We start from the raw sequence: 27,876 nt of genomic DNA, 5'->3' as shown, positions 1-27,876 counted from the left end.
GACTGGGTTATGAGTGGCCCTTGAAGAGGGTTCTCACCTGTCCCTCAGGCCCTGGCAGTGGCTGTCCAAAGTCCTGCCCATTAGCAAAGGCCTCTAGTACAGACAGGAGGTCTCGGTTGCAAATGGCCGTCCAGAGTTTCTGAGGCTCGGGGGTGGATCGCCGCGCAAATCTGTGTTCCACATACTTGGCCACGATATAGTCCTTGCGGGCGTTCCTGCCAAAAATAACCAGAGGATGTCAGAGCAAGGACCATTTCCACCCTGCTGACCTTTGAAACCATCCCACAGGAGATAACGGATCTCCTTTTCCCCAGACTTCTCCCTGGGAGCTGAGGAAGCCAAATCCCTCAGCCAGGTTCCCCCCATCTGAGAATCTCCTTACATGTCACTCTCAGCTGAGGGTTTAGGGCTGCCGTGCGCGGGCAGCTGGGCCTCCATGACCTCATTGAAGCGAGTGTTTCCAATGTTCAAGGCCAGCTGAGGGTTGCGGGAAAGTGGTGGGGGTAAGACCTGATGGTTAGGACAGCGCCCCCTGGAGGACTGAGCCTCCAGAGGCCCCGCCCCTCAGCCTCTCTCCCGCTCCAGACCCCGCCTCTGGCCATCCTCTTTCTGACTGTCTGGATCCTGCTCCACCTTGGCCCAGTTCCACCAGATCCACAAGCTCGGGCTGAGTCAGTCGCCCAAGCCCCGCCCCCTAATCAGACCACGCCCCCAAACCCCTCCGGCCCCGCCCCGCCCTCACCAGCAACTCGGAGGGGCCCAGCAGATCCAAGGTGAGGGACTGCATGCGTGAGAAGCGCACGCCCAGCTCGCGGTGGACACCGGAGCACTGGATGCAGGTGAGCACGCCCAGGTTGGTGCTGAGCCAGGTGGGGTCTGCGAAGTAAAGCAGCTCGTGCCTGGAGGCGTGGGCCCCTCCCCTCCGCTTCCACTCCCCTCCTCGCCCTGCCCCACCTGTAGCCCCACAGTCGCAGCACTGGCCGTTCCCGGGCCTGCTCTTCACCTCGGCGATGAGCAGCTTGGTGAGGTCCTGGGGCTCCCCATCCAGCCCTGCGCCCCCCCAGGGACCAGGGCCGCAGCTGGACTCCTCCAGGAAGGCACTGCTCAAGGCTTCGTCCTTGCTGTTCTGCAGCACCGACACCCACCTGCAGAGTGTGCAGGGTGCCATGGGGATGACACTCGCAGTGGTGGGGCCCTGCTCCCTTGCCCCCACCCCTAGGCTGGACGTGGGGGGACACTCACGCCTCACATTCATGTTCGTCCTCCGCCTGGAAGTGGTATGTCCTATTGTCTGTGGGGAGAGGAGGGGATGTCTGGCACACGAAATCCTGCTGGCCTTCCTTCTCTGGGCCTGGGAAGCCCTCACAAGCCCTCACCCAAACCGCTGGGTCCAGACGGAGCTTTTTTCCCTGTGGGGCCAGGCTCTGCTAAGCTGGGAGTGTGAGGGTAATGACAGTGGCCAGCAGAGGGGGCAGTTTCTCAGATGTCACCTCTAAAGTAGGATCCCAAGAAGGTCCTCTGTGTGAAGCCCAGGTTCCAGGGTCAGGCGAGGTCTCCCAGGGCACAGGAGCCCATTCAGCTCAGAGGCAGGGTATCCCTGAACCTATGGCCATCACCCTACTCAGCCCCACAGCCTCCCTTCTGGTCTTCCTGCTCCCCACCTCTTCCCCCTCCTCCCTGAGCCTGTACCAGCTGCCAGATTATTGGGCCTAGGTTCTGCTCCAATCACACCACTCCCTTGCTCCAAGACCTCCCGTGGTTCTCTAGTGCCAGGAAATAAGGTCCAAAGGTTTGAGAGGCATTCCCAGGCCTCATCTCCCACTACCCCTATGTGAACCCTGTACCCTGCCCAAAGTGGTGGACCCACTCTCCTGGTTGCATGCCTTTCATCACGCCAACCCTGTCTCCTGAAACGTCCCCCTCTCTGCCCCCAAACTCTATGTTCTGTGTCTTTCGAAGCCGAACTCCAATGCTCTCTTCTCCAAGCAGCCTTTCCCAATTCCCCACAGCAGGGCAGGCCTTCCCTCTCTCTAGTCTCTGATGGTGCTATATCTGCACCTCTTTTCTGGACACACCCCATCATTTGCAGTCTTGGGTCCCCCCATCACACCCCTGCCAGACAAAGCTCCCTGAGGACCAGATCTAGGTCATTCTCAGCCTGTGCTGGCCCCCATGTCACCAAAGGCTCCAAAAGATGAAAACAGAACATTTTAAAGTAATAATAATTTTGAAAGCCAAGTTACTGAAATCCATTTAAATATGTTTTACTGAAATGATAATATTTAATGTGGGATGTGAGGTGAAGCCTCTAAAAAGAGTGTCCAGAGCTTAATTAAGGAGTCTTATGCCTGCAAAAGCAGCTATTTGATAAACATGTGCAGAATTGGACACAGGCCCCTATTTGGAGCCTCTCAGGGGCTGACAGGTCTCTTAGAGAAGCCCTGGGCAGATGCGGAGGAGGGGGCAGGGATGACTCACGGGTCACCAGGTCGAAGCACTTTTTCTCCTCAGGGTTTGGCCTCACTTGGCATGTCAGCAAGGTGAGCTTCACTGGGGGCCGGTTTATCTGTGGGAAGTTGGGGATAAAGGCTGTACAGGTTACTCTCTAGGCCTCCCAAACTCTTAGGCCTCTGTCTTCCAGTCTGTTAAATGGGCATAATCACCATGTTCTAGTTTATGTCTCCCGTCTCCCAGCACCTCAAGGATGTGGAGTGTGGACTAACACCAGCTTGGGGGCTTTGGGTCCAATCCGTCCTCCCATAGGGTTTCATCTCCAGCTCCCTGGAGCCAGATTAGGGGTCAGTCTTAGAGGGAAGGTTTGACATCTGTCTGCTCTGAACACCAGGAGAGAGGACCCATCATGCCTTGAGCCCCACACCCCTCCAGGCCTCACCGTGCTGTGTGAAATGGTCAGGCAGCCATACTTGACTCCACACTTCCTTTTCTGCCAGACTCTTCGAATTCTAGGGCCCAGAAGGATAGAAAGAGTCACCAAGGCTCACACCTGATTCCCCTGTATCAGCAAATAGTCCTGGACCAGGTCTCCGGCCCCACTTCTTCACCTCTTCCATCCCCTGACTTAGACATCCCTCACTTCCTGGGCTCCCTAGGCTGGAAGGGACACAGCCCTGCCCTTAGGAAGCTCCCAGTCAGAGAGAGGAAACACAGCCCCACTCTCTGGGAAACTTTATTCTAAATGGGACCATGTGACCTTGGCCCTCTGAGAGCTCCTAGTCTGATGGAGGAGACACAGCTTCGAACCATAGGGATCTCCTAGTCTGAGAGGAAGGACAGATGCAACAGATGAATCATGGTTAAAGACAAAGCAAGATAAATATTGACACCCCCGAAATAAAATTAGAAAATCCAGGATCAAAGCTACTTAACACTTTTCCTGTAAGAGGTAAATATTAATTGGTTGAACAAAGTTGTTATTATCTGATAAAAACTGATTAGTAAGTCAAAAATAAAATTAAACAGATCCCACAAAGGCCTTTCACAGACTGATTTTTTTAAACCAGGGAGCAAGGCACAGTCAACGCTTTCATTTCCGGGCACATTCCGTACATTGTAGAGGCTAAGAGTGAGGACATGGAGACTGTCTATGGCATAAGTGCTCAAAAACTGTTCACTGCTGCTGTTATTCTTCTTTAAGCAACCAGCAATTTTTAGCAGAAGTTATGTGCCTGGGATTCTGATGATTTTGCACTGCCAGAGTGGAGGGTCCCGGAACCCTCAGGGTCTACACAAATGATAAGAACAATCCTTTTGGGCAGCTCCCCCCAGCCCTATCATTTATTGGCTGTGTGGCTTTGGGCAAGTTACTTGAGCTCTCTTAGTCACTTACCCATCACTTTTCTTGTACAGAAAGCCCACCTTCTCTGTCCCAAACTGCTTTTTGCCTTGGTGCTGGTGGATGCTGTAGCCACTTCCCGAGTTCTTCCGGCTCAGAGTCTCCTGTTCCTCAGACAAGCAAAGGAGACCTCAGGGCATCTGGGTGGGAAGAGCCCCATTCTGCAGGGGTCTCATTCAGGGAGACTTATAGGGGGAACCCGTGGAATTTTCCTTCTCTCCCTCCCCTCAAGGTGGGCCTTGAGGGTGGGCATTGTTTGGGGATGATTCAGGGCCTGACCTCTCTGCTGTCAAGCTGCAGTGTCCCTCGGAGGGAGTCCCGGAGCTGGGTCAGCTTCTGTAGCTCCTCTTCCTGGGCTTGACGCAGCTATGGGACAAGGGGCAGGACCCCATCAGCAGCTAGCAGATGTGCCAGGTACAGAGCCCAGACCCAGAGCAGCAGGGCAGTAGCCTTATTCTCTGGGCAGGAGCCAGCTCTTCCACAACCAGATTCTCCTGGAAGGACAGGGGACTTGACCACGTGCCCAGAAGTGAGGCCCAACTTACTGCATGTACGGAGGCTGCCAGCTTCTCGATGAAGGGGGACAGGCTCTGAGCAGCCTTCCAGCCGTCTTGGAAAAAGCTAAGAGTTGTGAAGCCAAACAAGGGGCCAGAGAGAGATAAAAATGAGAAGTGAAGCGAGAGGTGTGGGAGAAGGTGCTCTAGGGACCCCGGGACACCTGGGGGTGGTATAGTGTGACGGTCAAGAACAGGGACTCTGGAGTCAGTGTCTGTGTCCAGATCCTACTTACTAGCTGTGATCTTAGCAAATCCGAGCCTCAGTTTTCTCATACGTAAAATGGGGATAATGTCAGTAGCTGCTCATAGGCGTACGTGTAAAGTATTTAGTGCCTGATGCATGGTGAGCATTCAATAAATACCAGCTGGAAAAAGCACTACCAATGAGATCTAGACACACACAGAGTCCTTGAGGGTCTGTCAAACCCTGGGGACGGACTTGTTCTGGATTGCCTAAAGGGTTCAGGGGCAAGGGGCTGTGGGGGCGGGGGTGGGATATGGGGAGATACCTACTTGTGCTGGGCGTGGAAGAACTTGATGAGGCTCTGCAGGAAATCGGGACCTTGCTTCATCTGGCTCTCTCCCGCTTTCAGCAGATACTGGGGAGAGGGCAGGGCAAGGTGTGTGATGTGAGCTGAAGCTGAATCCTGGGGACAAGGGGCTGCTGGCCCCATCCCAGGCTAATTCTTTTGGCCATGACCCAACTTTGGTGACATCTCAAGCACCATCTGGTGAGGACCTGGGCTGAGCCTGTGACTGGGCCCCAGAGGGCTCAGGGATGCAGGCAGGAAGACACGCCCCACCCCTCCTTCACCCTGGAGCACCCCTTACCTCACACATGTGCAGCTGGAAGACACGCCGCTCTCTCTGTGTGTCCTGGGCCACCTCCCCAGAGCTCCCTCCTGTCACCCTGGCCCGGTCCTTCTCCTTCTCCAGCCTGGCCCTAGGCTCCAAGGAAAGAGAGGCCTGAACAACTCTCACTAGCCCCTTGCATGTCACACCATCTCTACCTGCTCCTCTCTGTACAGTCACACGAGAGTGAGGGGACCCAGCTGTGTGGTGGGGCTAGGGTACAACGATGGACAGTGTGGATTCAGGGAATCCACAGGCCAGTGGGGGAGAAAGACATGAATCAAATCACAGCTGTGAAAAGATCAATGGGAGAGTAAAATGGATCTGACCTCACCTGGCTGCTCAGGAAGTGATGCTTGAGCTGAGATCTGAAGCCTGAAAAATTGCTTTGAAGGAAGCTGGGGCAGGGTAGGAGGATCAGACCATGTGACAGCCTGGAGGCAGGGAGACCAGGGCTCCGGAGCAGAAATGGAGAGCGAGGTGGTTCCAAGTGAGGTAAAGAGAGGCCAGATCACGCAGGGCCTAATTCAGACCATGCTGAGGTTCTTGGACTTTATCCCAAGAGCAGTAGGAAGGAATTGAAGGTTTTTATGCAGGGATGTGATGGGCTCAGATAGCGCCAGATGGGATTTGGGGTGACCAGTTCTGATTTGGCTGGGAGGGATTTAGGACCATGTAGTCTTCATTCTTCTAAGCCATGGAGCTTCCCACTTAAAGTTTAGAAAACCTGGGTTCTTTTCTTTGTAAGTGAAGAATGAAGACAGAAAGCACTTCCTATCCTGTAGTTAAGAGTAACCCGGGCCTCCCCTCCAAAAGGATCTCAGGATTGGTGGTTTCCCCTGTTTGGGAACTGTGTGTAAATGGTTTCCTGGCAATCTCACACCCATCAGACCACTCACTCCCAGCCAGGAGAGTATTTCCACATCTGGGGCTGGGTGCATGTGACTGTGAATCCTGTGTAAAGGAGACGCTTGCATAACAGTTTTGCTCCCAAGTGGGTGCCAGCCCTGAGCAAAGAAGACAGATGTGGGATAACCTTATGTCTGCTTTACGTCCCCTCTCCAAGCCTCAGCTCCTCATCTGGAAAATGGGGATCTTTATCTGTACCCAGATGAGACAAATTATGTAAGAGACTTAATACACAGAAGACACTACAGCTATAATATTATAGGCCCCTTAGGCTTCAGTTTTCCCATCTGTAAACTGAGGAAGCAATCACCTAGACTGAGTTCTCAGGCCCCTTCTGGCTTTAAAGTTCTGGGCCTTACTGAGGTCAGACCTCTGGGATGGTATTTATATGCAGAATCTGTCCCTGGAGACCCGGAGAGCAGTTTCTCAACCTTGAAACTACAGACATTTTGACCAGATAATTCTTTGCTGTGGGGGCTGTCCTGGGCAGTGTAGGAAGTTTGGCAGCATCCCTGACCTCTATGCACTAGATGCCAGTAGCATCTCCCCAGTTGTGACAACCAGAAATGCCTCCTAGGGGTGAGGGCTGGGGTGTAAAATCACCCCTGGCTGAAAACCACTGGTTTGGAGCAGAGTCCTGCAGGGTATTTTTTTGTGTTTTTGTTTGTTTGTTTGTTTTAAATTTTCTTTGAAGTGGTTATTTTTCATAAAGCTTTATGATACCCCAAGAGGGAGTCTATGGCAGGCTAGTGGACTTAGGTAGAGACTGACTCTGTGAACGGGCCTGGGGGCCAGGGAAGATGCCTTTTGGGACCTGAAGATGAGAAGCAGAGAGAGAGAGGTGATGGCTGGACCTGAGCAGCAACAATGAACCAGGCAGCTCACTAAGGTGGGCGGGAGAGCGAGGGGGCAGAGCAGCTGGGAGAAGGCAGGGAAGTAAGTGCCCATCTACACAGTTACCTTATCATTCAAGGGAAAAACGAAAAATAAGCTAAATGTCTATCAAGAGGAAGGGGTTAGATAAATTATGCTATGTCTACATATATGAATACTATGCAGCTGTTAAAAAGGATGAAGATGATCTGTACATACTGACATGGAACGACATCTGCTCCAGAGTAAATGGACAAAAAGGAAGCCACAATACAGTACAGTGGCTAGAAATGTGGATTCTGGGTTTGAATGGCAGCTCCCTTGCTTACTTAACCTTTATAAATCTTTCCAAGCTTCAGTTTCCCCATTTCAAAAATGAGACTAATACTACCTAGTTCTTAGATGATCTAATGCATGGGAAACATTTAGTGCAGTCCCTGGTGTATATGAGTCCCTGCCTCAATAAATGGCAGGATTATGATGATACTAATGATTATACTAATAACTTGATGACTCTTTTAGATAATTTTTTTTAGTGTAGGGTAGTTCTTATTTATTTATTTATTTATTTATTTATTTATTTATTTATTTATTTATTTATTTATTTATTTTTGATGCAAGGTCTCCTGGAGATTAAAGGACAGAAGCTAGTTAGTTCAGGATAAAGATAAGCTGTGAATTACCACCCATGGCTTTGTGAATTACCATAGCTCTGTCTTCAACCTCAGCTATGGTCATTTACAAAGATTTCCCTACAAACTCTGACATAATCACCTGAGATGACCTGATACACCTCAACTTAATAGCTGGGAGTGCTTTTATTCCACCACTGTGCACACACACCTAGAAAACAGCAACGCTCATTCCATCCCTGTCCTCAAAGGATCACCGATGTTTTATAAACATTTCAAATGTGAGGAACATGTTTATTTCCTTTGAATGGAGTTGCAGCAGGAATGAAATAAAACAATGAGTTTAAAGTGCTGAAATGCTAGTTATTAATAAGCCTGAGATCACCAGAAAAGGGGCCCACAACAACAGCCTAACATTATTCAGGGGATGGGGAACAGGTACCAGTGGAGTAGGGAGGTCAGGAAGGAGGTAGATAGGAGAGAAAAGGAATCAAAACGAACCTGACACCTTGAACCGCCTCTCCTGGGATGCCTTTTTAAACTGCCCTTCCAACCACCCTTCCCTCCACCCAAACAAAACTGCCTGCCTGTTCTGCCACCATAATACCATTTTATGGCACCGTCACTTTGTGTTTTCATTATTTTTGGACCCACCTCTCTTCCTGCTTACAAACCAGTGGGATCCACTAAGGCAGGGATTGTGATGGTATATTTTTCCCTCACTACTTACCTATACATTGGGGATAACAGCCCCTTTCCCTGCCAAGGGGAATACCTGATAACAGATGTAAAGAGCTTATCACAGTGCTTGGTGCAAAGGAAGCTCTTAAGTATACATATTAGCTGCTATTATTAGTACTTATTTTTAAGCACTAATTTTGTGTTGAGCTCTCTGCCAGACCTTTCACACACTAAAGCGATAACCCCATGAGGCAGGAATTATTACCCCATTTTACAGACGAGGAGCCTGAGTCTGAAATGAGAAGTCACTTGGCCAAGTCCCACAGCTGTAAGTGCTAGAGCCAGGATTTGAACCCAGGTCTGCCTGATGCTAGAGCCTTGGGGACGGCACTGGTAACCAACACCGTGGCTCAGATTCGTTCCATCCCTCCTTCCCTGCCTGGTGCCCTCAGCTAGTGACAGTGTCTTTTCTGAAAGATCATGGTCAGATCCTATTTTACAGACGATGTAGCTGAGACTCAGAGAAGGGAGGTAATTGTGCAAAATCCCAGGCTGGTTGGGGAAATGCTAGGAGCAGAGGTCTGGGCTTCTGCCTCTTGATGTGTCGTTGTGGTCCCAGTTCTGGCTCAGAGGGATGGCCACTAAGTATCTGTTGGACTGCAGTGCCAGGCACTGTATGTCCACTGCACTTATTTCATCCCCACAAGGTATCACTGGCCCTATTTTTCAGATGAGGAAACAGCCCTGTACGTAGAACAGCCTAGATAAACTTGTCCCCTGCACAGGGCCTGGGATGCCTTTCTCAGCAGCCCCAGGGGGAGAGGGGACCCTCCTGTATGAACAACCAGGGGGTGAGAATCCCAGTGGTATTCAACAGATGCTATCAGGGCCCTGGGCCCCTGCAGCTGCTGCCGGACTGGTTTGGTAAGAATGAGGTGGAATTACACAGCAACTCATGGCTCGCTAATATCTAGCTATACCTGGGGCCCTCATAAAAGGAATGTACACAGACGCCTGTGCCAGGACATGTAGCTCAACCCATGTAACGTGAGCAGGAGCCAGGAGACCATGGGGCATGGCCGGAAAGGCACCGGACTCAGAAGCCCTGGGTTCTAACCCAGGCCTTGTCAATAACTCACTGAATAACCTCAGCCGAGCCCCTTTCCCCATCATTACAGAGTCTTTTCTTTAAATGAAACCTCACAGGCAAGATCAGGTTTTTGCAAATCCAGCAAAAGCAGAGCTGCTTGGGGGAAGGTCAGCTGGGCAGGGCTTATTCTTTCTCTGTGATAAATGACGCCCTAATGGCTAAGGGCTTAGTGAAGGTAACTCAGGAAGATGAAGGCCATGTGAGCCCACGTCAAATCATAAAGAGAAAGACAGCCTGCCTGTGTGTCCACACCCCTCCCTGGGCCTCTGATGGGAATAGATGGCCATGCCCTTCACAGCTCCCACATGCTTCACCACAAGATCTCCATCCACAGCTGGAATGTGGATGGAGATGCTAGTGGAGGGAGGAGTTGTGGCCCTTCCTTCAGACTCAGGAGGCCCCCATGGCTCTGGGAGCTTGAGGAATAATAAAGCTCCAGGATCTACTTCTGGGAATGAACCTACAGAAATAATTATGGGTGGGAGCAAGGATTTAGTTCCAAGGATGTTTCCCCAACAGCAGGGGTAGGTTAAATACATTATGGATTATGCACCATACACCAATTTAAGTGATGTTATATAAAAATATGTAATGATGTAGGAGAATTGTCACAATTATTTTTAAGCAAAAAAAAAAAAAAACCCAATATGATTACTATGATCTCAGTTTTATAAAAAATATTTCTTTATAAGTAGGAAAATGACTAGAAAGATGTTAATACTTTAGGCTTGGAAATGAAGGATTTTCCTTCTAGCTTTTGGTAGTTTCCCTTCCCCCCACTTTTTTTAAGTGATAAAATTACACTGCTCCTCAGACTACATATATATATATATATATATAAAAAATTCAAACAACAGAAAAGTACTAGGTTTTCCTCTACATGATCCTAATCTTCTCCTATGAATAATTACAATTTTTTCTTCTTCTACTCCATATTTTCTAAGTTATTCATAATAAATACATATTGTTTTTGCAAAATGCAAGGGAAACCAAAATTTTATAAAGAAGAGCAAACAGTGCTCTGAGGTATGGTGGGCCTGGCTGGGCCCTGGCAGAGGGCTGGGACTGGGACCTGGACAGAGTCTGGAAGGCAGAGCCCAAGGAGTCCTCGCTGGGCACCCATGATCCTACTGTCCCCATAATGTCCCAGTAGCTAATGAGAGATCTGGAGTATTGTGTGATGCACACAAGAGGCCTGGGTATGGACTCTCCGCCTCTATGTCCAACTAAATGTTTATAGATACCACCTGGTGTTGCAGAAAAAGATCAAGGAGCATGAATCCCAGCTCTGCCTCTGCCTAGCTGTGGGGCCTTGGACAAGTAACTTAACCTCTCTGAACCTCTAATGTCTTCTCTGATAATTGGGATACTAATACCTCCTGCACAGGCTCGGTGACCCGCACATGAAGGTGTTCAGTGACTGGATGCTCCTTTCCATCTCTCTGACCACGTCTGGCACCACCAAACAGATGTGTCTCTGAGCATCATTCACAGTAGCTCCCCTTTGGTCGTCTTGTGGTCCAGCCCCTAGACTCCCATCAGACCTGGGCACAAACCACCTCCCATAAACACCTCTAGAGGGTGAGGTGCCATGCACTTCTGGGTGACGTGTCTGGGCAGCACTTAGGTTCTTCCCAATATCCAGCCTCCTGCTGCCACAGAAGCATCGGTCTCTGGGACAAACCACCCTGGCTGCAGCCACTTACATTTTGGCTTCATAGTCCTTCCATGCCTTCTCCAGCTGCTTTTTGGAATCCTATAGTTTAAAAAGAACAATTTGCCCAAAGGGGCGCTTAGGGTTTGCCACCATTAGGGGGACCTGGTGCTTGCGTGCTCCCCTGTGCTGCTCAGAAGCACACTCCAACTAGGAGCCCCGCCCCATAGCCCCGACTACAAACCTGACCCCCCAAATAGATCCAAGTGACTCCATTTCTGAGGGCTGAGCCCCTTCTCCCTCCTCCCATAGTTGCCAATAATCAGTCTAAATTGGTGGGCCCAGGCCCCGGGTATGGGGAGATTTTGAGGTTCTGCTCTGATTTCCCTCCCTTAGAAGACAGAGGCACCATGAGAAAGAGGATGGAGGACAAAAGTCAGACTCCTCCTCTAACTTTATCTCACTGTTTTCTCCTGCCTGGTACTAGATCATCTTCTCAACAGGAAAGGTACAGACAGAGGGACCTATGCACAGAGAGGCTAAGAAGTCTACCCAAGGCCACACAGCAAGCCAGAGAGGCCTGCCTGATCCCTGGCCTAGTTTGCCTGGGTCACATCCAGCAGGCTGCTCACACCTTTCACAACAGCACTGACTTCCAAGGTGCCCCAGTCAGCCAGGCAAAAAAGCTGCCGGTCTGGTTTGGGTGGTTCCCAGGCTGGTGCCCAGCTTGGGGCAAGGAGGGAAGCCTCTAGGGGAAAGGGGGCAGCTCCTCCCCTGGGCCTTCTGGGGCAGACTTCCCAGGGAGATTATTCTGTCCCTTTCTTTGAGCTCTACTTTGCCTCGAGCCAGGGGCAGCCAAGGGCAGAGAGAGACAGAGTCAGGAGCCTGGAATCTCACCTCGGCACACCTATTGACTACTGTGCAAACTGTAAGCAGTTACCAAACTCCCAGAGCCTCAATTTCTTCAACTGCAACATGGGGATGTCAGCACCTACAGAATCCCCCTGATGGGCTGTTGTAAGATCACATGAGCCATCTTACATAAGGGCCCCGGCAGACAGCAGGTCGGCCAATCCAGGTTCACCCCAGAGCCAGGTCCTCCTGTCCTTCTGAGGGTCAGTAGTATGGGGTCAGCACACTCACTGTGACAGCCTCACTTGGCCTCTGTCCTCAGCCCAGCCCAACCTCCCCTAAGGTCTCCTGCCTGCCCCCTCCTTGCTCTATCCCACCGCCTCTGGGTACCCTCATGCCCCACACGGAAACTCACCTGTCGCCCATCCCTCAGCTGCCCCTTCAACAGACTGTCCAGGGGGAAGGAGACAATGTTGTTCAGGTTCTGAACCTGGAAAAAAGCAGAGACCGCCCCCAGACACCACCTTGGGTGACTGTCCAGCCCCAAGGGGCTCAGGGTGCAGTGAAGCATCACAAGGCAAAAGGTAGCACTGGGGTAAAGGAGGGAGGGAAGGACAAGAAGGTTGGGGGTACAAGAGGGTGGCGGGGTCGGTCTCCCATGAAAGCTCTTCCCCTCCCCTGACTAATCAGCCTCATCACCTCGCTGCTCGCTCCACGGCCTCCAGCCCTTCTCTGTTCCTTTGCCAGGAGCACCCTCACCTCTCCTCTCTGACTCTCTGAGGTCCATCTGCAGTGCCCATCTGTTGTTTCTGTCTGACTAGCTCCTCGACTCCCCTTATAATGTGGGAACGCTTTTCCTGTGGTCACATGAGTGTGAACCCAGGAGTCCAAGCTGACCAGAGTGCCCCATCCTTGGGCTGTGATTGGATCAGCAGCAGGCATGTAACCCAAGCCAGCCAATCAGGATCCTTCCTGGGACTTTTCTGCCAAAGTCATGGGAGAAAAACTGTCTTCTGTAAGGTGTGAATCCAGGCCTGCTGGGCCATCCTGCCCACTAAACAGAGAAACTCTCTAAGGGAAATAGAAGGCACCTAAAACTAGTTGCATACGTCGACTTCTCATTACAGGGCCTAGTGAATTATTAAAAAAAAGAAAAACAACCTAGTTTGAGTTGAATATCTGTCATTTGGCAACTCAAAATGGCCTAATATTTCAGACCACCTTTAAAAAAAATTTATTGAAGTATAGTGTATTAACAGTGTTGTGTTAGTTTCTGGTGTAGAGCATAGTGATTCAGTTATACATATATATATTCCTTTTCATTATAGGTTATTACAAGCTATTGAATATAGTTCCCTGTGCTATACAGTAAGACCTTGTTGTTTATCTATTTTGTATAGTAGTTTGTATTTGCTAATCCCAAACTCCTAATTTATCCCTTTCCCTCTTTCCTGTTGGTAACCATAAGTTTGTATTCTATGTATGTCTGTGAGTTTGTTTCTGTTTTGTAAATAAGTTCATTTGTGTTATCTTTTTAGATGCCACATATAAGTGATATCATATCATATTTGTCTGGCTTACTTCACTTAGTATGATAATCTCAAGGTACATCCATGATGCTGCAAATGGCATTATTTCATTCTTTTTTATGGCTGAGTAGTATTCCATTATATATATATCACAACTTCTTTATCCAATCATGTGTCAATGGACATTTATGTTGCTTCCATGTCTTGGCTATTGTAAACAGTGCTGCTATGAGCATTGGGGTACATGTACCTTTTCAAATTAGTTTTCTCCAGATATATGCCCAGGAGTGGGATTGCTGGATCATATGGCAACTCTATTTTTAGTTTTTTAAGGAACCTCCATACTGTTTTCATAGCATCAGCCCACCTTTCAAGGTACAGCTGGGGTCTCCCTTTCTCCAGGAAGCCTTCCTGACTACTTCTTCCTGTGGTCCATGCTGACCTCCCCTTTTCTGAACCATGGCAGCACTAGGCCTCTGACACAACCCACTGGGTCCTTGAGTTTGTGCCACAAGGCTGGTCTTGCTTGGTGTCATCTCACATCCCAGTTCCTCTCTCCCTGACTGGGCTGTGGCTCTCTGAAGCCAAGCTTGACTCTTCCCTGTCACCAGTCTCTGGTACAATGCCCATCACAGAGTAGAACCTAGCAAACACTCGTTTGACTGAAACAAGGGGAGGAGAGGTAAAGACAAAGAGTCACTGATTCAGTTGAACTCAAACACTGTTAAAGGCTTCTATGTGCAGGACAGTGTGCAAGGCAGTGCTATACAGAGATTAAATGATGGCAGATGGCAATGTTAGCTAACGCTTACTGAGTGCTCACCCTGGAGCAGGCACTTAACTTGTGAAATCCTCATCACACTCGGTGAGGTGGGGACAACTGCTATTCCCATTTTACAGATGAGGCTCAGGCAGACTGAGTGACTTGCCCAAGGTCACACACCTAGTGAGCAGCAGAGCAGGGATTCAAGGCCTGAGTCTAAGCCTGAGGTCTGGGTGCTTGATCACTAAGCAAACTGCCTCGCAGAGATGATGTGGTCCCTGCCAGCCAGGGAGGGCCCTGAGTGGGACCTGAGCCACAAAAGCTGGGCCAAAAGCCTGGAGGGAGAGAGGCTTTCCTGGGAGGTGGCACAGCCAGGTTTGTGCTTGGGCGCTGGGTTCAAATCCAGCTGTATGACCTTGGGCACGTTGCTTAACTGCTTGTCCTAGTTTCTTAGCCTGTGCAGTGGGGAGAACAGTAAAACCAGCCCCACAGAGCTGTGCTCCAGGATTAAATGAGCTAATACTCGTAAGTACAGAGAACTGTCCCTGCATCTGGAAAGAGCTTGTGTCTTGGGGTGACCTTGAGGCGAGGACTCAGAGGACAGGGAGGAGGCAATCTCAGGGAGGAACCTGAGGCCAGTGGGCCACATACGGGAGCTGAGAAGCTTGCTGAGGGGAGGCGGGTTCTCGGCTTTGAGGACAAAGCATGTGTGTTTGGGAAAGCAGAGGACAAAGAGCGTTGAGGAGCAGCAGGGGTGCACCGGAGCCTGCCCCCACCCTCTTCCAAACCTCCTCCAGGGAGCCCTCCCCTGTGGAGCTTGTCCCTGTTGTGAGACCCCCTCTGCTTCTGAGTTCTCACCAGGGAGGAGAGAGAGGAGGGGGAGAGGGGAGAGAAGACACAGGCAAGGAGTCAGACGGGGAGAAGAATGTGGATGGGAGGTCAGAAGTGGAAAGGGACCTCAGGTCATGGATCAGAGGTCAAGGGAGACTAGAGGTCAAGGGCAACCTGGAAGAAGGGTGGAAACCAACCCTTCTTAGGTGGCTCTTAAGCCACTAGATTCACCTTGAGCCTGGGCTAAGGCTGGGTGAGAGAAGAGCAGGGCCTTACCAGGTTCTTGAAGAGCGCGGCCACCTCGCGAGTGAACACGGCCAAGTTCAGGAAGCCAGTGGACAGCTCGTGACTGTTTTGGGACAGGTGGCTGTTGCCCAAGGACTCCACGGCCTCTCGGTACTGCTCCTCGGTCTCCACGTGGCCTGTGGGACCGGGAGGCGCAGAGTCAGCTCCAGGCTGGCGCTGGGGAAGGGGCTGCCGGGCCTGGCTGGGCAACACGTGGGCTCACTCACCGAGGCCAGAGCTGTGGACCGCCCGCACGGCCTTCTTTATTCTCTGCAGGATGGCCTGGTCTCCTTCCAGGATCTGGAAGCAAACGTGGACAGAGGTTCAGGGATGCAGAGCTGGGTGGGGTGCCTGACTCCATGATCTCATCCTCCAAACACACACAGAGTTTCCTCCCTCAGCTCCCCCTGCACCCCCTGCCAAACATAAACAGACCACCCTTCTCCACCCAGACCCCATGGGAAACCACGGACCAGTCACACCACTCCAGGAAGACCAGGCTTTTCTCCTCATGCAGGCCAAGTAAGCACAGCCATTCCAAGGCACGTGGCGTAGTGGGGTATGCCAGGCCTGGGTTTGATTCTCGGCTCTGGCACTAACTAGTATGTCAGTGCAGCCAACTCTTTTCACTTCTCTGGGCCTTGGGTGCCTCATCTGCAAAATGAGGATGATACTACGGAGTTGCTGAGAGCATGAATGATTTGACAAACACATACAAAATACTTAGCAAGATACTAGAGGAAAGAACATGGATATATCTACATTCTCAAAAGATACCGATGGTGGGGCATTTGTTCCCCAAATTCCAGATTCAATAAGCAGTCATGTGAGGACAAGGAGGAAGAGACTGGGATACCACTGGGGGACAGTGAGGTGAGGAAGGCAGAGGTGGGGACACTAAACCCTCACTGGAGAGAATTGGTGGGATGATATCAGGCAACCCCAAAGTCCAGGGGTTGCAGAACCAACAGCAGACTGTGGGGCAAGAAGCAGGAGTCACATGCCCCAGGTGGGCTCAGCCTGGATGGAAACCTCCCAGACACACTCCTCCTTCAGTCGAGTATAGGAGCTGCCAACCTCATGAAATCCTTATGAAATGCATAGTTAAGTTGAAAATGATAGAATGTTAGGGCTGCTAAGGGCCTGCAGAGCCACAGATGAAGAAACTGAGGCCAAGAGAGGGGAGGGTCTTGCCCAGAGTCAAATGGTGGGGTAGCAGCAGAGTTGGGCTTCAAGGGGGTGCCCCAGGACAGAGCTCCATCCACACAACGTGGCCCCACCCTGACCCTAGCCTCCCTATTTTGTCCAGTGACTATAATAGGATCAAAATTTGATCTCTAAAGAGTTGCTTCAACGTGACAAGAATCAGTAAGCGTATTTGGAATGGCATCTGCAAAGATTCTAAGCGCTACTCCCAGGAGGACATTGCCAGGGCAGATCTTGGAGGCAATATGGAGTGTTCTCAGCAGCCTTGGGCATGTAAGAAGCCTCTGAGGGTGAGGGATCTGGTTTTGAAGCCCAGCTCCACTGCCCAGATGCTGTGTGACTTTGGGCAAGTTGCCTATTCTCTCTGAGCTCCCTGATTAGCTCTGTGTATAGTGGGGGAAATAATGCCTACCTCTCAGGGTTATTATGAGGACTGTAGGTATGAGATGACGCACATAAAGGCTTTAGTTTGGTGCTGAGCACAGAGTGAGTCCTCAATGAACAGTACCTTTGATCTCTGACAGCTGCTGCTGACACTAGAAATACCCATCAAATTCTGGGTACTTCTCCTCCAGGGAATAGAAACCTAACAGACTCTTCCCTGAGTATGAACTTGAGATACTTTCATTTTTGGAGCCAGTGGAGGCCCATCCCCAGGTTGAAGAAAGAAATTCAAGGAATTAGGGGGACTGGGGAGAGAGGGCATAACTGACTCAGCTGAAGAACTCGGACACTTCTACTGGAGAGACGAAGACAAAAGGAGAGAACACAGACATGTCTGTAGTTCCCAAAGAACCAGATGGGGAAATATGTGTTCGCCAAGGCGAGTCCCACCTTGAAACTTGGAAAGGGAAAGATAAGAGGTGATTAATTTAAGGATTATGACTTCACTCCAAAAGATAATGCAGGTTAAAGAAATGAATAAAGTCCAAAGAGATGTTTAGAAAACCCTAGAAGGCAGATCCGTGTGCCTAGCATACAGAGGTGCTTAATAACTCTTTACGTAAATGAAATGATGGTTTGTAAAGTCCTCGGACAATGGACCTTAGAAATCTATGTCCATGTTCTATATACCCTTTGAGGAGTCTTCCTATTCCATGACACCCATTGTCTGAAAACCCCTCTACAGGTGGGCCCTTGCTGCCTTATTTGTCCAAGCCAGAGTTGACTAGACCAGGGTGGACACTTGACCCAAGCTGGGCCAATCAGATTCTTTCTCCAAAGAACTTGGAATTGGGCTCTGGGAAGCCAGCTAATTGCCTGGACATGCTTAGGCTGGGACATCTTTCCCACCATGTATGAAAGAAAAGAACAAAACAGATGTGTAGAAAGAAGCAAGTGAGACCCATGCTGCCACAGAAAGGCACAAAAGAAGAGCCCTGGTTGCTGGCAACCTTCCCAGTCCTTTACCTTGAGAGGCCCTTCTGTACTTTCTGTCCTTGGGCCTCCATGAAATACCCCTCAGTCCAGCCAACAAACTCCCGTTAGTGCTTAAGCTAGTTTGAGAGGATCCCTCCTCCCTACAGTGTGGCAGAGACTGCTGGTTGGCGTCCAATGTCCATTCTCTCTTCCTCCTCAGCAATTAGAACCCTGACTTTTCAGATGGACATTTGGCCACTCAGAATAAAGACTACATTTCCCAGCCTACCTTGCAGCTAAATGTGGTCATGTGACTGACTTCTGACCAATGATAATATAATGGCTAGTTCATTTGTTAGCTTCCAGAAAGTATTCTTAAAAGGAAGGGAGGGACTTATTAGAATGACCAAAACCCAAAACACTGACAACACCAAGTGCTGACAAGGATGTGGAGCAAAAGGAACTCTCATACATTGCTGGTGGGAATGCAAAATGGTACAGCAATTTGAAATACTGTTTTGCAGTTTCCTACAAAACTAAACACACTCTCACCAACCAGCAATTGCTCTCCTTGATATTTACCCAAATGATGTGAAACTTATTTCCACACAAAAACCTGCAGATGGATGTTTATAACAACTTTATTCATAACTGCCAAAACTTGGAAGACAATGGGATATTATTTACTGCTAAAAAGAAATGAGCTATCAAGCCACAAAAGACATAAGGAAACTTACATGACTATTACTAAGTGAAAGAAGCCAATCTGAAAACAACCTACTGTGTGATTCCAACTATAAAGCTGACATCTTGGATAAGCAAAATTATGGAAACAGTGAGAAATCAGTGGTTGTCAGAGGCTGGGGGTAGAGAGGGATGAATAGGTGGAGGAGCACAAATGATTTTTTAGACAGTGAAACTATTCTGTATGATACTATGGTAGTGGAAATGTGTCACTATACATTTGTCAAAACTCACAGCATGTACACCACCAAGTGTGAACCCTAATGTAAACTATGGACTTTGGGTGATAATGATGTGTCAGTGTAGGTTCAATGAATGTACCACTCTGATGTGGGATGATGACAGTAGGAGAGGCTCTGCATGTACAGGCGCAAGGGGTATATAGGAACTCTCTCTACTTTCCACTCAATTTTGCTGTGAACCTAAAACTGCTTTAAAAAACTGAAGAAAAATTTTTTAAAAAATAAATGGAAAAAAAAAAAAAAAAGCAATGGGTGCCCTGCATCACACTTTTCTCTTGGCTAGAATGCATTCGTGATGTCTGGCAGCCATTTTGGACCATGAAGTAGAAGCCACATGTCACGGATGGTGGAGCAACAAAGTAGTCACCTTGTTCCTGGTGGTTGGGGAGCTACCTTATCAGCCCTGGACTACTAATCTGTAGATGTCTTTTATACAAAAGAAAAATAAATGTTTATTTTATTTAAGCCGCTGTTATACTAGGTATTCTGTCACCTATAGCTGAAACCTAGCTCTTACTGGTACAGGCAGGCAAGTCACCCTAATCACCCACAAACTGTCCCTTGATGCCCTTGTCAAACATATCAGGTAATGGCTTCCTGGCAAGTAACCACTCCTGTCCCTACTGCTCTTTGCAACCATGGTTCACACAGCTATTCATTCATTCATTCAACTAGTTATTGAGTACCTGCTATATGTTCACATTCTATAAAAAAAGACACAATCTCAGCTCTTAGGTACACCACCAACGAAGAGAAGAAAGAGCCAAGTAAATAGATACTTAAAATACAATGTGATTAGAGCTCCAAGGGAAGATGAACAAGGTACCTGGGAGCCCAGGGGAAGCAGAGCTGTGTCTGCTTAGGAGGAACAGGGAAAGCTTTAAGCTGCAACGCTTGGCTGTGGGCACTGGACAGGCGGAAAAGAGACTAATAGACTGCACCGCAAGGCAGTGTGGGAGAGTAGTTGGTATAAATGGTAGGATTGCTAGAGGTGGGAGGCTTGCTCTGGGAAGAATGGTCAAGGAGAGAAACATCGTTTGTTCATTTGTTCAGTCATTCATTTCAATAAGCATCTACTAATACCTTTTAACCAGGCATGGCCCCTTCCTTCAAGAGGCTCACAGAATATAAATACAAAGTGCCTGCAGGGGAAACAAAGAGGGCAGAATTCTAATCACCCTTTTCTCAAGAAAATATCTGAAAATCATTCACACTGGGATATAAATGACTGATAACACCTACCCTCTATGATATAATGGGGCAAAGATTTAAGCTAAAGAAATGTAGTTTTAGGGAGGAAATTCTGATCATTGCCAGGGGATGGGAAGTCATTTGGAGAAAGGCAGAGATTTTTAGGACTCCTTAATGATGCACAATGAGTCACAAGCTGAGATGCTAGCCCCAGTCTCCTCAAAACTATCTCCCTGGGTGATGTTAGCCCAGCCAGATCTCCAAACCTCCTCTTCTTTAAAATGGGAGAAAGATAATATTACATGGGGGAAAAAATCTATTCTCCACCTAACTCACAGAGTTTCTGTGAGGCTTATATGAGATCACAGTCATAACAGAATGTGCCAAGGCCTGAGGCGTTTGGAAAATATGAGTATGATTTTTCTGTGGTTTGTTTTCTGCCTCTGTATGAGATCAGTCCTCATTCCTCAAGCCTGTGACTGGGGAGGATAGAAAAAACAAATACCAGCTTCTGGATTCAGGTGGGTCCCTTTAATCCCCAACAGTCAGTGATTCTCAGAGAGGGGGTCCCCGAACCAGCAGCATCAGCATCTCCTGGGAGCTTGTTAGAAATGCAAATTCTTCAGCTGAATCAGAAAATCTGGAGAGGGAGCCCCGCAATTTGTGTTTTAACAAGCCCTCCAGGTGATTCCGGGGCATGCTGAAGTTTGGGGATCACTGCTAATTCTAACCTTCAGAGATGCAGGAAATCATCACTGCTGAAAGTGTGAGGCTGGCCCCAAACTAACTGGTTTTTGAACATCAGGTACATTCAGGTATTTGCCATGAGACCTCTCTGTGCCTCAATTTCGCCATTCGTGAAACGAGGTTGATAATAGTTTCTACTACACAGGGTTGTTGGGGAGATTAAATGAACTCACACAGGTAAAGTGCTTAGAACACTATTACTTGATAGCTAATAATGTTACCGATTTCAAAATTAAACTGAATTTGGTTTAGGAATTTCTTAACTTTTCTTAAGCTAATTAAAGGTACCTCCCCCTACCCCAATGACCCTGCTCAGCAAGATGAGGGACATACAAGTGCAGAGGGACCAAGTGAAATCGCTGCCACTGGGCAGTCACAGAGTGCAAGATGCTGCATGTCCTGAGTGCCTGAAGTAAATGCTCTGTGCCAGGCTCTCACTCGTCACCCTCCCAGCCACCCTCTAAGGTTGGCATCGCTATTTGCATTTTATAGACGAAGCTGTCAGGGGAAGGAACATGTCCAGGTATGTCCAGGTCATAGAATGCTGAACAGGGGCGGAGTCATAATTTAAAACCAGGTCTGGCTAAATCCAGGGCCAACGTTTGTTCTATACCACCAAGCTGCCCCACAGAGGTTCAGGGACTTGGCTTCTTTGATCCTGGAACTGGATCTGCCTCTGAGATTTAATCATAGCTCAACTACCTTTCACATATCCCCTCACCATCCCTTCATACAGGAAGGGACAAAGGAGGGACAGAGGGAGACATGTCCAAAGAAAATGAGGTTTGCAGCAGTGGCAGAGCCCGGCTGCAAATACTCCAGGGGGTGTCCTACTGGAGAGAACATAGTTTTGTTGAAGTTGGCCCTGAAGAGGGTTCCCAGGACTGAGAGGTGGAAGTTAGGGAGACAGAAACAGATTCCAGCTCAAACAGAGGAAGAAGTTCTATGTTCTAAGGAAGAATAAGCAACCCCTGGAGGGAGTGTGGAGCATGACTCAGGCACTAGACTTTGGATTAATAGTGACGGTCATTTAGATTTCTCTCAAAGCTAAGAGTCCACACAAGAGTCTGGTCAGGCACTGGGCAAAGGCAGGAGAAACTCAGGACATCAGGGACATGTCTGAACTTGGAAAACCAACTGGAGTCCTTGGGCAGCCTTGCCTGGCTGGCCTGGACAAAGCCTGAATTCTAGCTGCTGGTACTGCCCTCTGTGGCCCCTACCCTACCCCAAACACACACACACACTGTGCTCTGGCTCTCTGGTTCATGTTCTCTGCAGGCAAAAGACCACAGATGGCAGCACTAGGGCCATGCCCAGCTGCCCTGCTTGGAAGGCATACCCCCGTTCTGGGTCAGGATTCATCAATAGGAGCTATTCTTCATTCCTGTAATTTCTCAGAGCCAGCTGCGGTAACCATGGCAACTCTGCCAAGGGAGCAGAGCTGCTAAAGCTAAGGCCCTGGAAGTTGCATATTAAATTTCACCATTAGACATTCACTCCTTTGGACTGTTATAATAGGGCGCATAGACACCACTTTTGTGGCATCCCCAACTATTGTAGCCATCATTAATTAATCACAGTGTTTTTCCCAAGGACTCGGTTTGTTTCATTTTTCTGCTAGCACATCTCTTCAGGTAGCCTCTACCAATTAAACCATAGTTAGCATAGGAGAAGAAAACCATTTTCTATCTTTACTTTGGGCCATGACGTTGTCCCTTGAGAGACTAAATCACAGAATATTAGAGATAATCTAACATTATCTCCTCATGTTACAGACCCAAAACAAAATCTCAGATGACTTTCTTGTCCCACTGGGAATGCAAACAAACTAAGGAAAGAATACAAACCAAAACTTATACAGGACTTTACAGTTTGTAAAGCAGTTTGACATCCACCCTTTAAGACTCACAGCATCCAGATGAGGCAGTCATTGATTTTATTTCCATCTGGCTGATGAGTCCATAAGGCTCAGAGAGGTGAAGAAAGTTGCCTGAGCTCACACAGCCAGAAAGTGGCAGAGATAGTACTGGACCCTAAACTGTTGGACTCTAACTCCTTTGTTCATTTCCAGTCTGTGGGCCCCAGGCTCTGGAGGTCCATGGAATGACTACCAGGGCACTATGAAGCCACACTTATAGTAAGCACTACAGACCAAAAAAAAAAAAAAAAAAAATCTCAAAAATTAGTATGACCATATTCCAAGTATGTAAGCAGCTGTTATGATCAATAAGATATGAGAAACCTTTACATGTATTCTTGATTTCACAGGAGCTTTTTGTCCTTTTCCATATGTCTTAATTAATCAATCAATAATAAAAGTGTAGCCATCAAGGGATGGTCAATGCAACTTTGACATTAAAAAGGGGTCCTTCTGTGAAATGGTAGAATCCTGGCTCCTTTGATCTTTGATTCTGGTGTCCACAAGAAGATTAAATTATATGTACTACATGTTAAATGGGAAAAATAAAATATAATATTTTAATGAGCAAACCAAGTTACACTTCAAACATTTAATGAAATGACATATAAAATGCAAAAAAAAAAAAAAAAACCAACCACAAAACCTGGGGTTTTTCATTTCTAGTTCCAACTACCAATTTATTTATGAAAAGTGCAGAAGATGGAGAAACTCATTAAACCACCCCTGGGACATGCAACAGTGAGCACAATCAGACTGTGTGAAACTGCAGAACAAGCCACCGGTTTCTTTAACAAGTGGACCACAAAAAAACAAAATCAAAAATGACGGTGGGGGAATCTTAGGAGACTGAAAACACCCATCAACAAATGGCAATGCATGGTCCTTACCTGAATCCTGCTTTTTAAAAAATAAACTGTAAAAGCAGCTAAAATAACTATGAGATGACTGGAAATTTAAAAACTGGATAACTGATGATTTAGGGATTATTTTAATGTTTGGGGGTACAAGAATAATATCCTATTTTAGTTACATAAACAAGAAGTCCTCACTGTTTAGAGATATGTATTGAAATATTTAAGGGTGAAACAATATAATGTTTAGAATTTGCTTCAAAATAAGATAAGGGTTAGGGAAGCAGGTTGGGATGTGGACAGGGCAGGACTGGGTTATGAGCAAATGGAGGTTCATCAATTTGTTCTGTTTTCTGTGAATATTTCAAATTCTCCACAATAAGAAAAAGTGAGGGCTGGTAGATGAAAACATAAAATTGGCAAAATAATAGTTGTGGAAGCTGGGTGAGCCTACTTTTGTGTATGTTTGAAAATTTCTACAACATGAATTTAATAAAAGAAGACAAAGGGTTCTTATGCTCAGAAAAGTTAGGAACCACTGCACTTTCTACAGTTTGACAGTTATGGTTTCCCAGATGAGGAGACTGAAGCCCAGGGAAGTTACGGCATCTGGCCAGCTCCTGGTAAGTGGTGGAACCTAGACACTGCACTAAATTACCTGAAACACCGTGACACCCTTTTAATGGACAGCTGTCTGTGTACAGCTTTTAACAATTAGAATGGGATGGGAGAGAGTCAGGTTTGGAGAAGTCGGGAGGCTGGGGCCCAGGACCAAAGGAGGGGCCTTAAGGGGCAGACAGGATAAAGTTAAAGCTGACCTGCTGGCTAGAGGAAGCTGCACAAGCTCTATGGCCTAATTACAAAGATGGTACATAGTAGAAAGAGCACAGGATGCAGGAAGAGGAGACCTGGGTTCTATTCTGGACCCAATTCTGAGACCCTGAGCAAGTTCCCAGTCTCTCTGGGCCTTGGGCTCCCCATCTGCGAAGTGGGAATGATGGTCACTGCCGCTCCAGCCACCTCCCACTGGGAAACCAATCATAGAAAGACTGGCTACATTTGTAGCCCGTGCAAACTGGAGCTGTCCTGTTCACATCATGCTCTAAGTTTGCTTTTTCTCACCTACCTGCCCAACCAGCAGACCCAGAGGAAGACAGGGAGCCCCACAGGGTCCTTCATGGGTGGCCAGCAAGGAGGGGAAAGAGTGAGACTGGGAAGTATTTGCTGGCATCCCACCTCCAGGCAATCCCAGCTCTGCTCCACTCCCTGAATATCATCTATTCTGGAACCTCAAATCTGCAAGCCTGCTCTGCTCCACCCAGTGGGGCAGAGGGAGGGGCTGGGGCAAGGTCTCCAACAGAGTGACTGGCACATAGCAGGGGCTCATCCACACACAATGAGTGCCCACCTGCTCTCTAGGCCCTGTGCAGGTGCTAGGGAGAAAGGGAGGTCAGGCTCCGGACCTGCCCTCAAGGTGCTCATAGCCCAGTGGGGAAGACAGAATGTGCACAAGGATGTGCTGACCAAGGGCTGAAGAGGCCTGGACGAGCCTGGAGCAGAAGAGAAGCCTGTGGTGGGGCACAGATGAGGAGCACCCTCCCCACCCTGAGATGAAGTGATGCTTCACTAGAGCCTCGAAAAATGAGTAGACGCTGGTGGAGCATACCAGAAGAGGGACGGTGACTCTCCAAGGGTAGAGGCACCTCAGCAAAGTCCCAGGGTAGGGGCACTCAGCACATCTGGGGACTAGCCTGGAGCTTACAGGGACAGGTGCCTACCAGGGCTGGAGGGAAGTGCTGAGCAGTGAGGCCTCAGGCTAAGCAGGGCTCCGAATGACCCACCGGGATACCAGGCTCCTAAGAGGCGAGCAGATGCTTTTATATTACTGCAACATGCCAGGCTTCTTCTAAGCACGTGACAGGCTCTGCATTCTTTCATGCGATCCTGTCAACAACTCCAGGAGGTTTTACAGAGGAGACTGAAGCCCAGGGAAGTTATGGCATTTGGCCAGCTCCTGGTAAGTGGTGGAACCTAGACTCATACCCAGGGTGTCAGGCTCCAGAGTCCATACTTTTAACCTAAACCTCTAGGTTGTGTCCCATGAGTGATGGAGAACTTCTGCAGGGTTCTGAGCAGAGGGGAATGACTCGGTAAATTCTTATGGTAGAAATGTTGACTCTAGGGCTCATCTACACACCCATACCCAAGCAGGAGAAAGGAGGGGTGCAAGCCTTGAACCCCAGGCTCAACAAGGTGACTGGGGAGCACAGCCTAGCCAGGCACAAAGCAGTTCACTGACAGGAAATACTCGGATTGCAAGCTCCCAGAATGATCTACTTATGTGAATCCGACCACCACCCCATGTACTGAGTGCTCATTTATTTTTGTTACTTTGTTTATTCCTGTGAGGTAGTTATTATCCTTCCCGTTCTATAGATGAGGAAACCGAGGCTGGGGGAGGCCAGGAAACTGGCTTAGGGTCATGTAAGTATCTCTAGGAAGTGTAGGCCTTCTGCTTCCAGAGCCTTTTCTCACTATCACACTACAGCAAACCATGAGGTAAGTCCTATCTCTCTGAGCCCCAGTTATCTCTGTAAGGATTGCTGTGAAGATTAGATTAGGTCATATTTTTTTTTCTAATGGTGGATGTCAGGGATCTTGAGAGGCAATGCATACACATTTGGAAGGAAGGGAAGGGAGGCCCTGAATCATAGGCCTGCCTCTGCCATTAGCCTCTCTGTATCCCTCTGAGCAAGGTCCTTCCTCCATCTGTGCCTCAGTTTCCCCACTTGTACAATTGAGAGCTGACAGATATGGCCTCCAACGCCCCAAATCCCCTTCCAGATCAAAGCTCTGGGACTCAGAGTGGAGGTTAATCATATCCTGCAAGGCTGCCCCAGCCTTAGCCACCAGCAGGAGCCAAAGTCTCCACATGGTTTTCATCTGGATAAGCCCCCACCCCCAGTACCCGAGAGAGTCCAGGCTGGGACAGTCAGAAGGAAGGGCTACACAGCACTCAAGGCCTGGAGCCAGGAACCAGGGCCAGCCCCAGGTCTGCCCCAGCCCCTGGTGTGATCTTGTGCGGTCCCCTGCCCTCCCCGGGCCAACTCCTTGTCTGCCACGAGGGGCTGGGCGGTGACGTGGAAGGCTCCTGCCAGCTCTGACATTTATTATTTCAGGATCCCTCGCAGACTCTCGCTGTTTTCCTTCCTGCGCTGCTGGAGCCCGTGGCTGGCCTGCGCCCCCTGAGTTGGGCCCCTGAAGCTGTCTCCCCAGCCTGGGAACCTAGCCAGCCTTGCCAGCTCAGCCTCACCGGCTGCCCCTTGCAGGGTGGTGGGAAGCGGGGAGGAAGAGGGGTTGCAGGAAGGGAGCCGCACCCTCCGCGTGTGCTGAGGCCTCCACAAACCCCAAGTTTCCTGGCTGAGATTTTCCTCAGGGGAGACTGCTCGGCAGGGATGAGCTAAGAGAGCAAGAACTCTGCATGAGGATCGCTGAAGATTCCCATCTGACCTCTGGCCCCACGCCCTGGATTCCACCTAACCCTGGGGAGAACCCGGCCTGCCCTCCCTGACACAGCGACAGAGGGTCCTGGGCCTCCCATCCTCTGGGTTCCCTTGTTGGCCTGGATGCATCCCTCCCTGCCCCCACCGACAGACATCATGAATCCCTTAAACCCCAGTCCTCCCTCACTCTGCAGCTTCCTCAGTGTGCCAGGCTGTTTCCGGCCGCTGGACCTCTGCCTGGGGAGCCCTTTCCCCATTCTGCCTAGGAAACACTCCATCCTTCCCAACTCAGATTACAGGTCACCCCCTCCCCATGCCACCCGGTGCCCACCACAGGCTTCTACCAGAGCATTTGTCGCTCTTATTTACCACATATCTGACTCTCTGTGGTGCTGAAAACTCTAAAAGGGCGGCGATTGGCTCATTTGCCTTTATATCCACAGCACCTGGCACAGGGCCTGGCACATGAGTAGCAGTAAATGTGGAGTGAATGAATGAGTCAGTGAATGAATGGATATTAGCAAGGCCGTATGGGAACACAGAAAAGACAGCAGGGGTTAAGAACTCAGGACATCACATTGTTCCGAGGTCCAAATTCTGGTTCCAATACTCTTAGCTGTGTGACCTGGGGCAAGTGACTTAGCTTCTCTGAGCCTCCATTTCCCCATCTGTCAGATGGGATAGTAACAGC

General features: G+C 49.0%; 1 protein-coding gene across 2 annotated transcripts in view; it reads right to left on the bottom strand.

Moving 5' to 3' along the window:
* ASAP3 (ArfGAP with SH3 domain, ankyrin repeat and PH domain 3) overlaps window positions 1–27,876 on the bottom strand; it is a 43,513-nt gene that overhangs the window by 5,648 nt on the left and 9,989 nt on the right. For both annotated transcript variants that reach the window (XM_045518434.2, XM_010957370.3), the window contains exons 2-17: window positions 15,649–15,721; window positions 15,413–15,558; window positions 12,429–12,503; window positions 11,214–11,263; window positions 5,242–5,353; window positions 4,924–5,009; window positions 4,399–4,474; window positions 4,133–4,219; window positions 3,848–3,957; window positions 2,894–2,963; window positions 2,479–2,566; window positions 1,243–1,291; window positions 955–1,145; window positions 743–876; window positions 383–477; window positions 38–215 (exon numbers count right to left, since the gene is read on the bottom strand). In XM_045518434.2, coding sequence (XP_045374390.1) covers window positions 38–215; window positions 383–477; window positions 743–876; window positions 955–1,145; window positions 1,243–1,291; window positions 2,479–2,566; window positions 2,894–2,963; window positions 3,848–3,957; window positions 4,133–4,219; window positions 4,399–4,474; window positions 4,924–5,009; window positions 5,242–5,353; window positions 11,214–11,263; window positions 12,429–12,503; window positions 15,413–15,558; window positions 15,649–15,721 — 1,620 coding nt within the window. The remainder of the gene's footprint in view (window positions 1–37; window positions 216–382; window positions 478–742; window positions 877–954; window positions 1,146–1,242; window positions 1,292–2,478; window positions 2,567–2,893; window positions 2,964–3,847; window positions 3,958–4,132; window positions 4,220–4,398; window positions 4,475–4,923; window positions 5,010–5,241; window positions 5,354–11,213; window positions 11,264–12,428; window positions 12,504–15,412; window positions 15,559–15,648; window positions 15,722–27,876) is intronic.

This window comes from Camelus bactrianus, chromosome 13, assembly GCF_048773025.1.
Source record: "Camelus bactrianus isolate YW-2024 breed Bactrian camel chromosome 13, ASM4877302v1, whole genome shotgun sequence".
Taxonomy (NCBI): domain Eukaryota; kingdom Metazoa; phylum Chordata; class Mammalia; order Artiodactyla; family Camelidae; genus Camelus; species Camelus bactrianus.
This window is presented reverse-complemented; position numbering and strand designations above follow the sequence as displayed.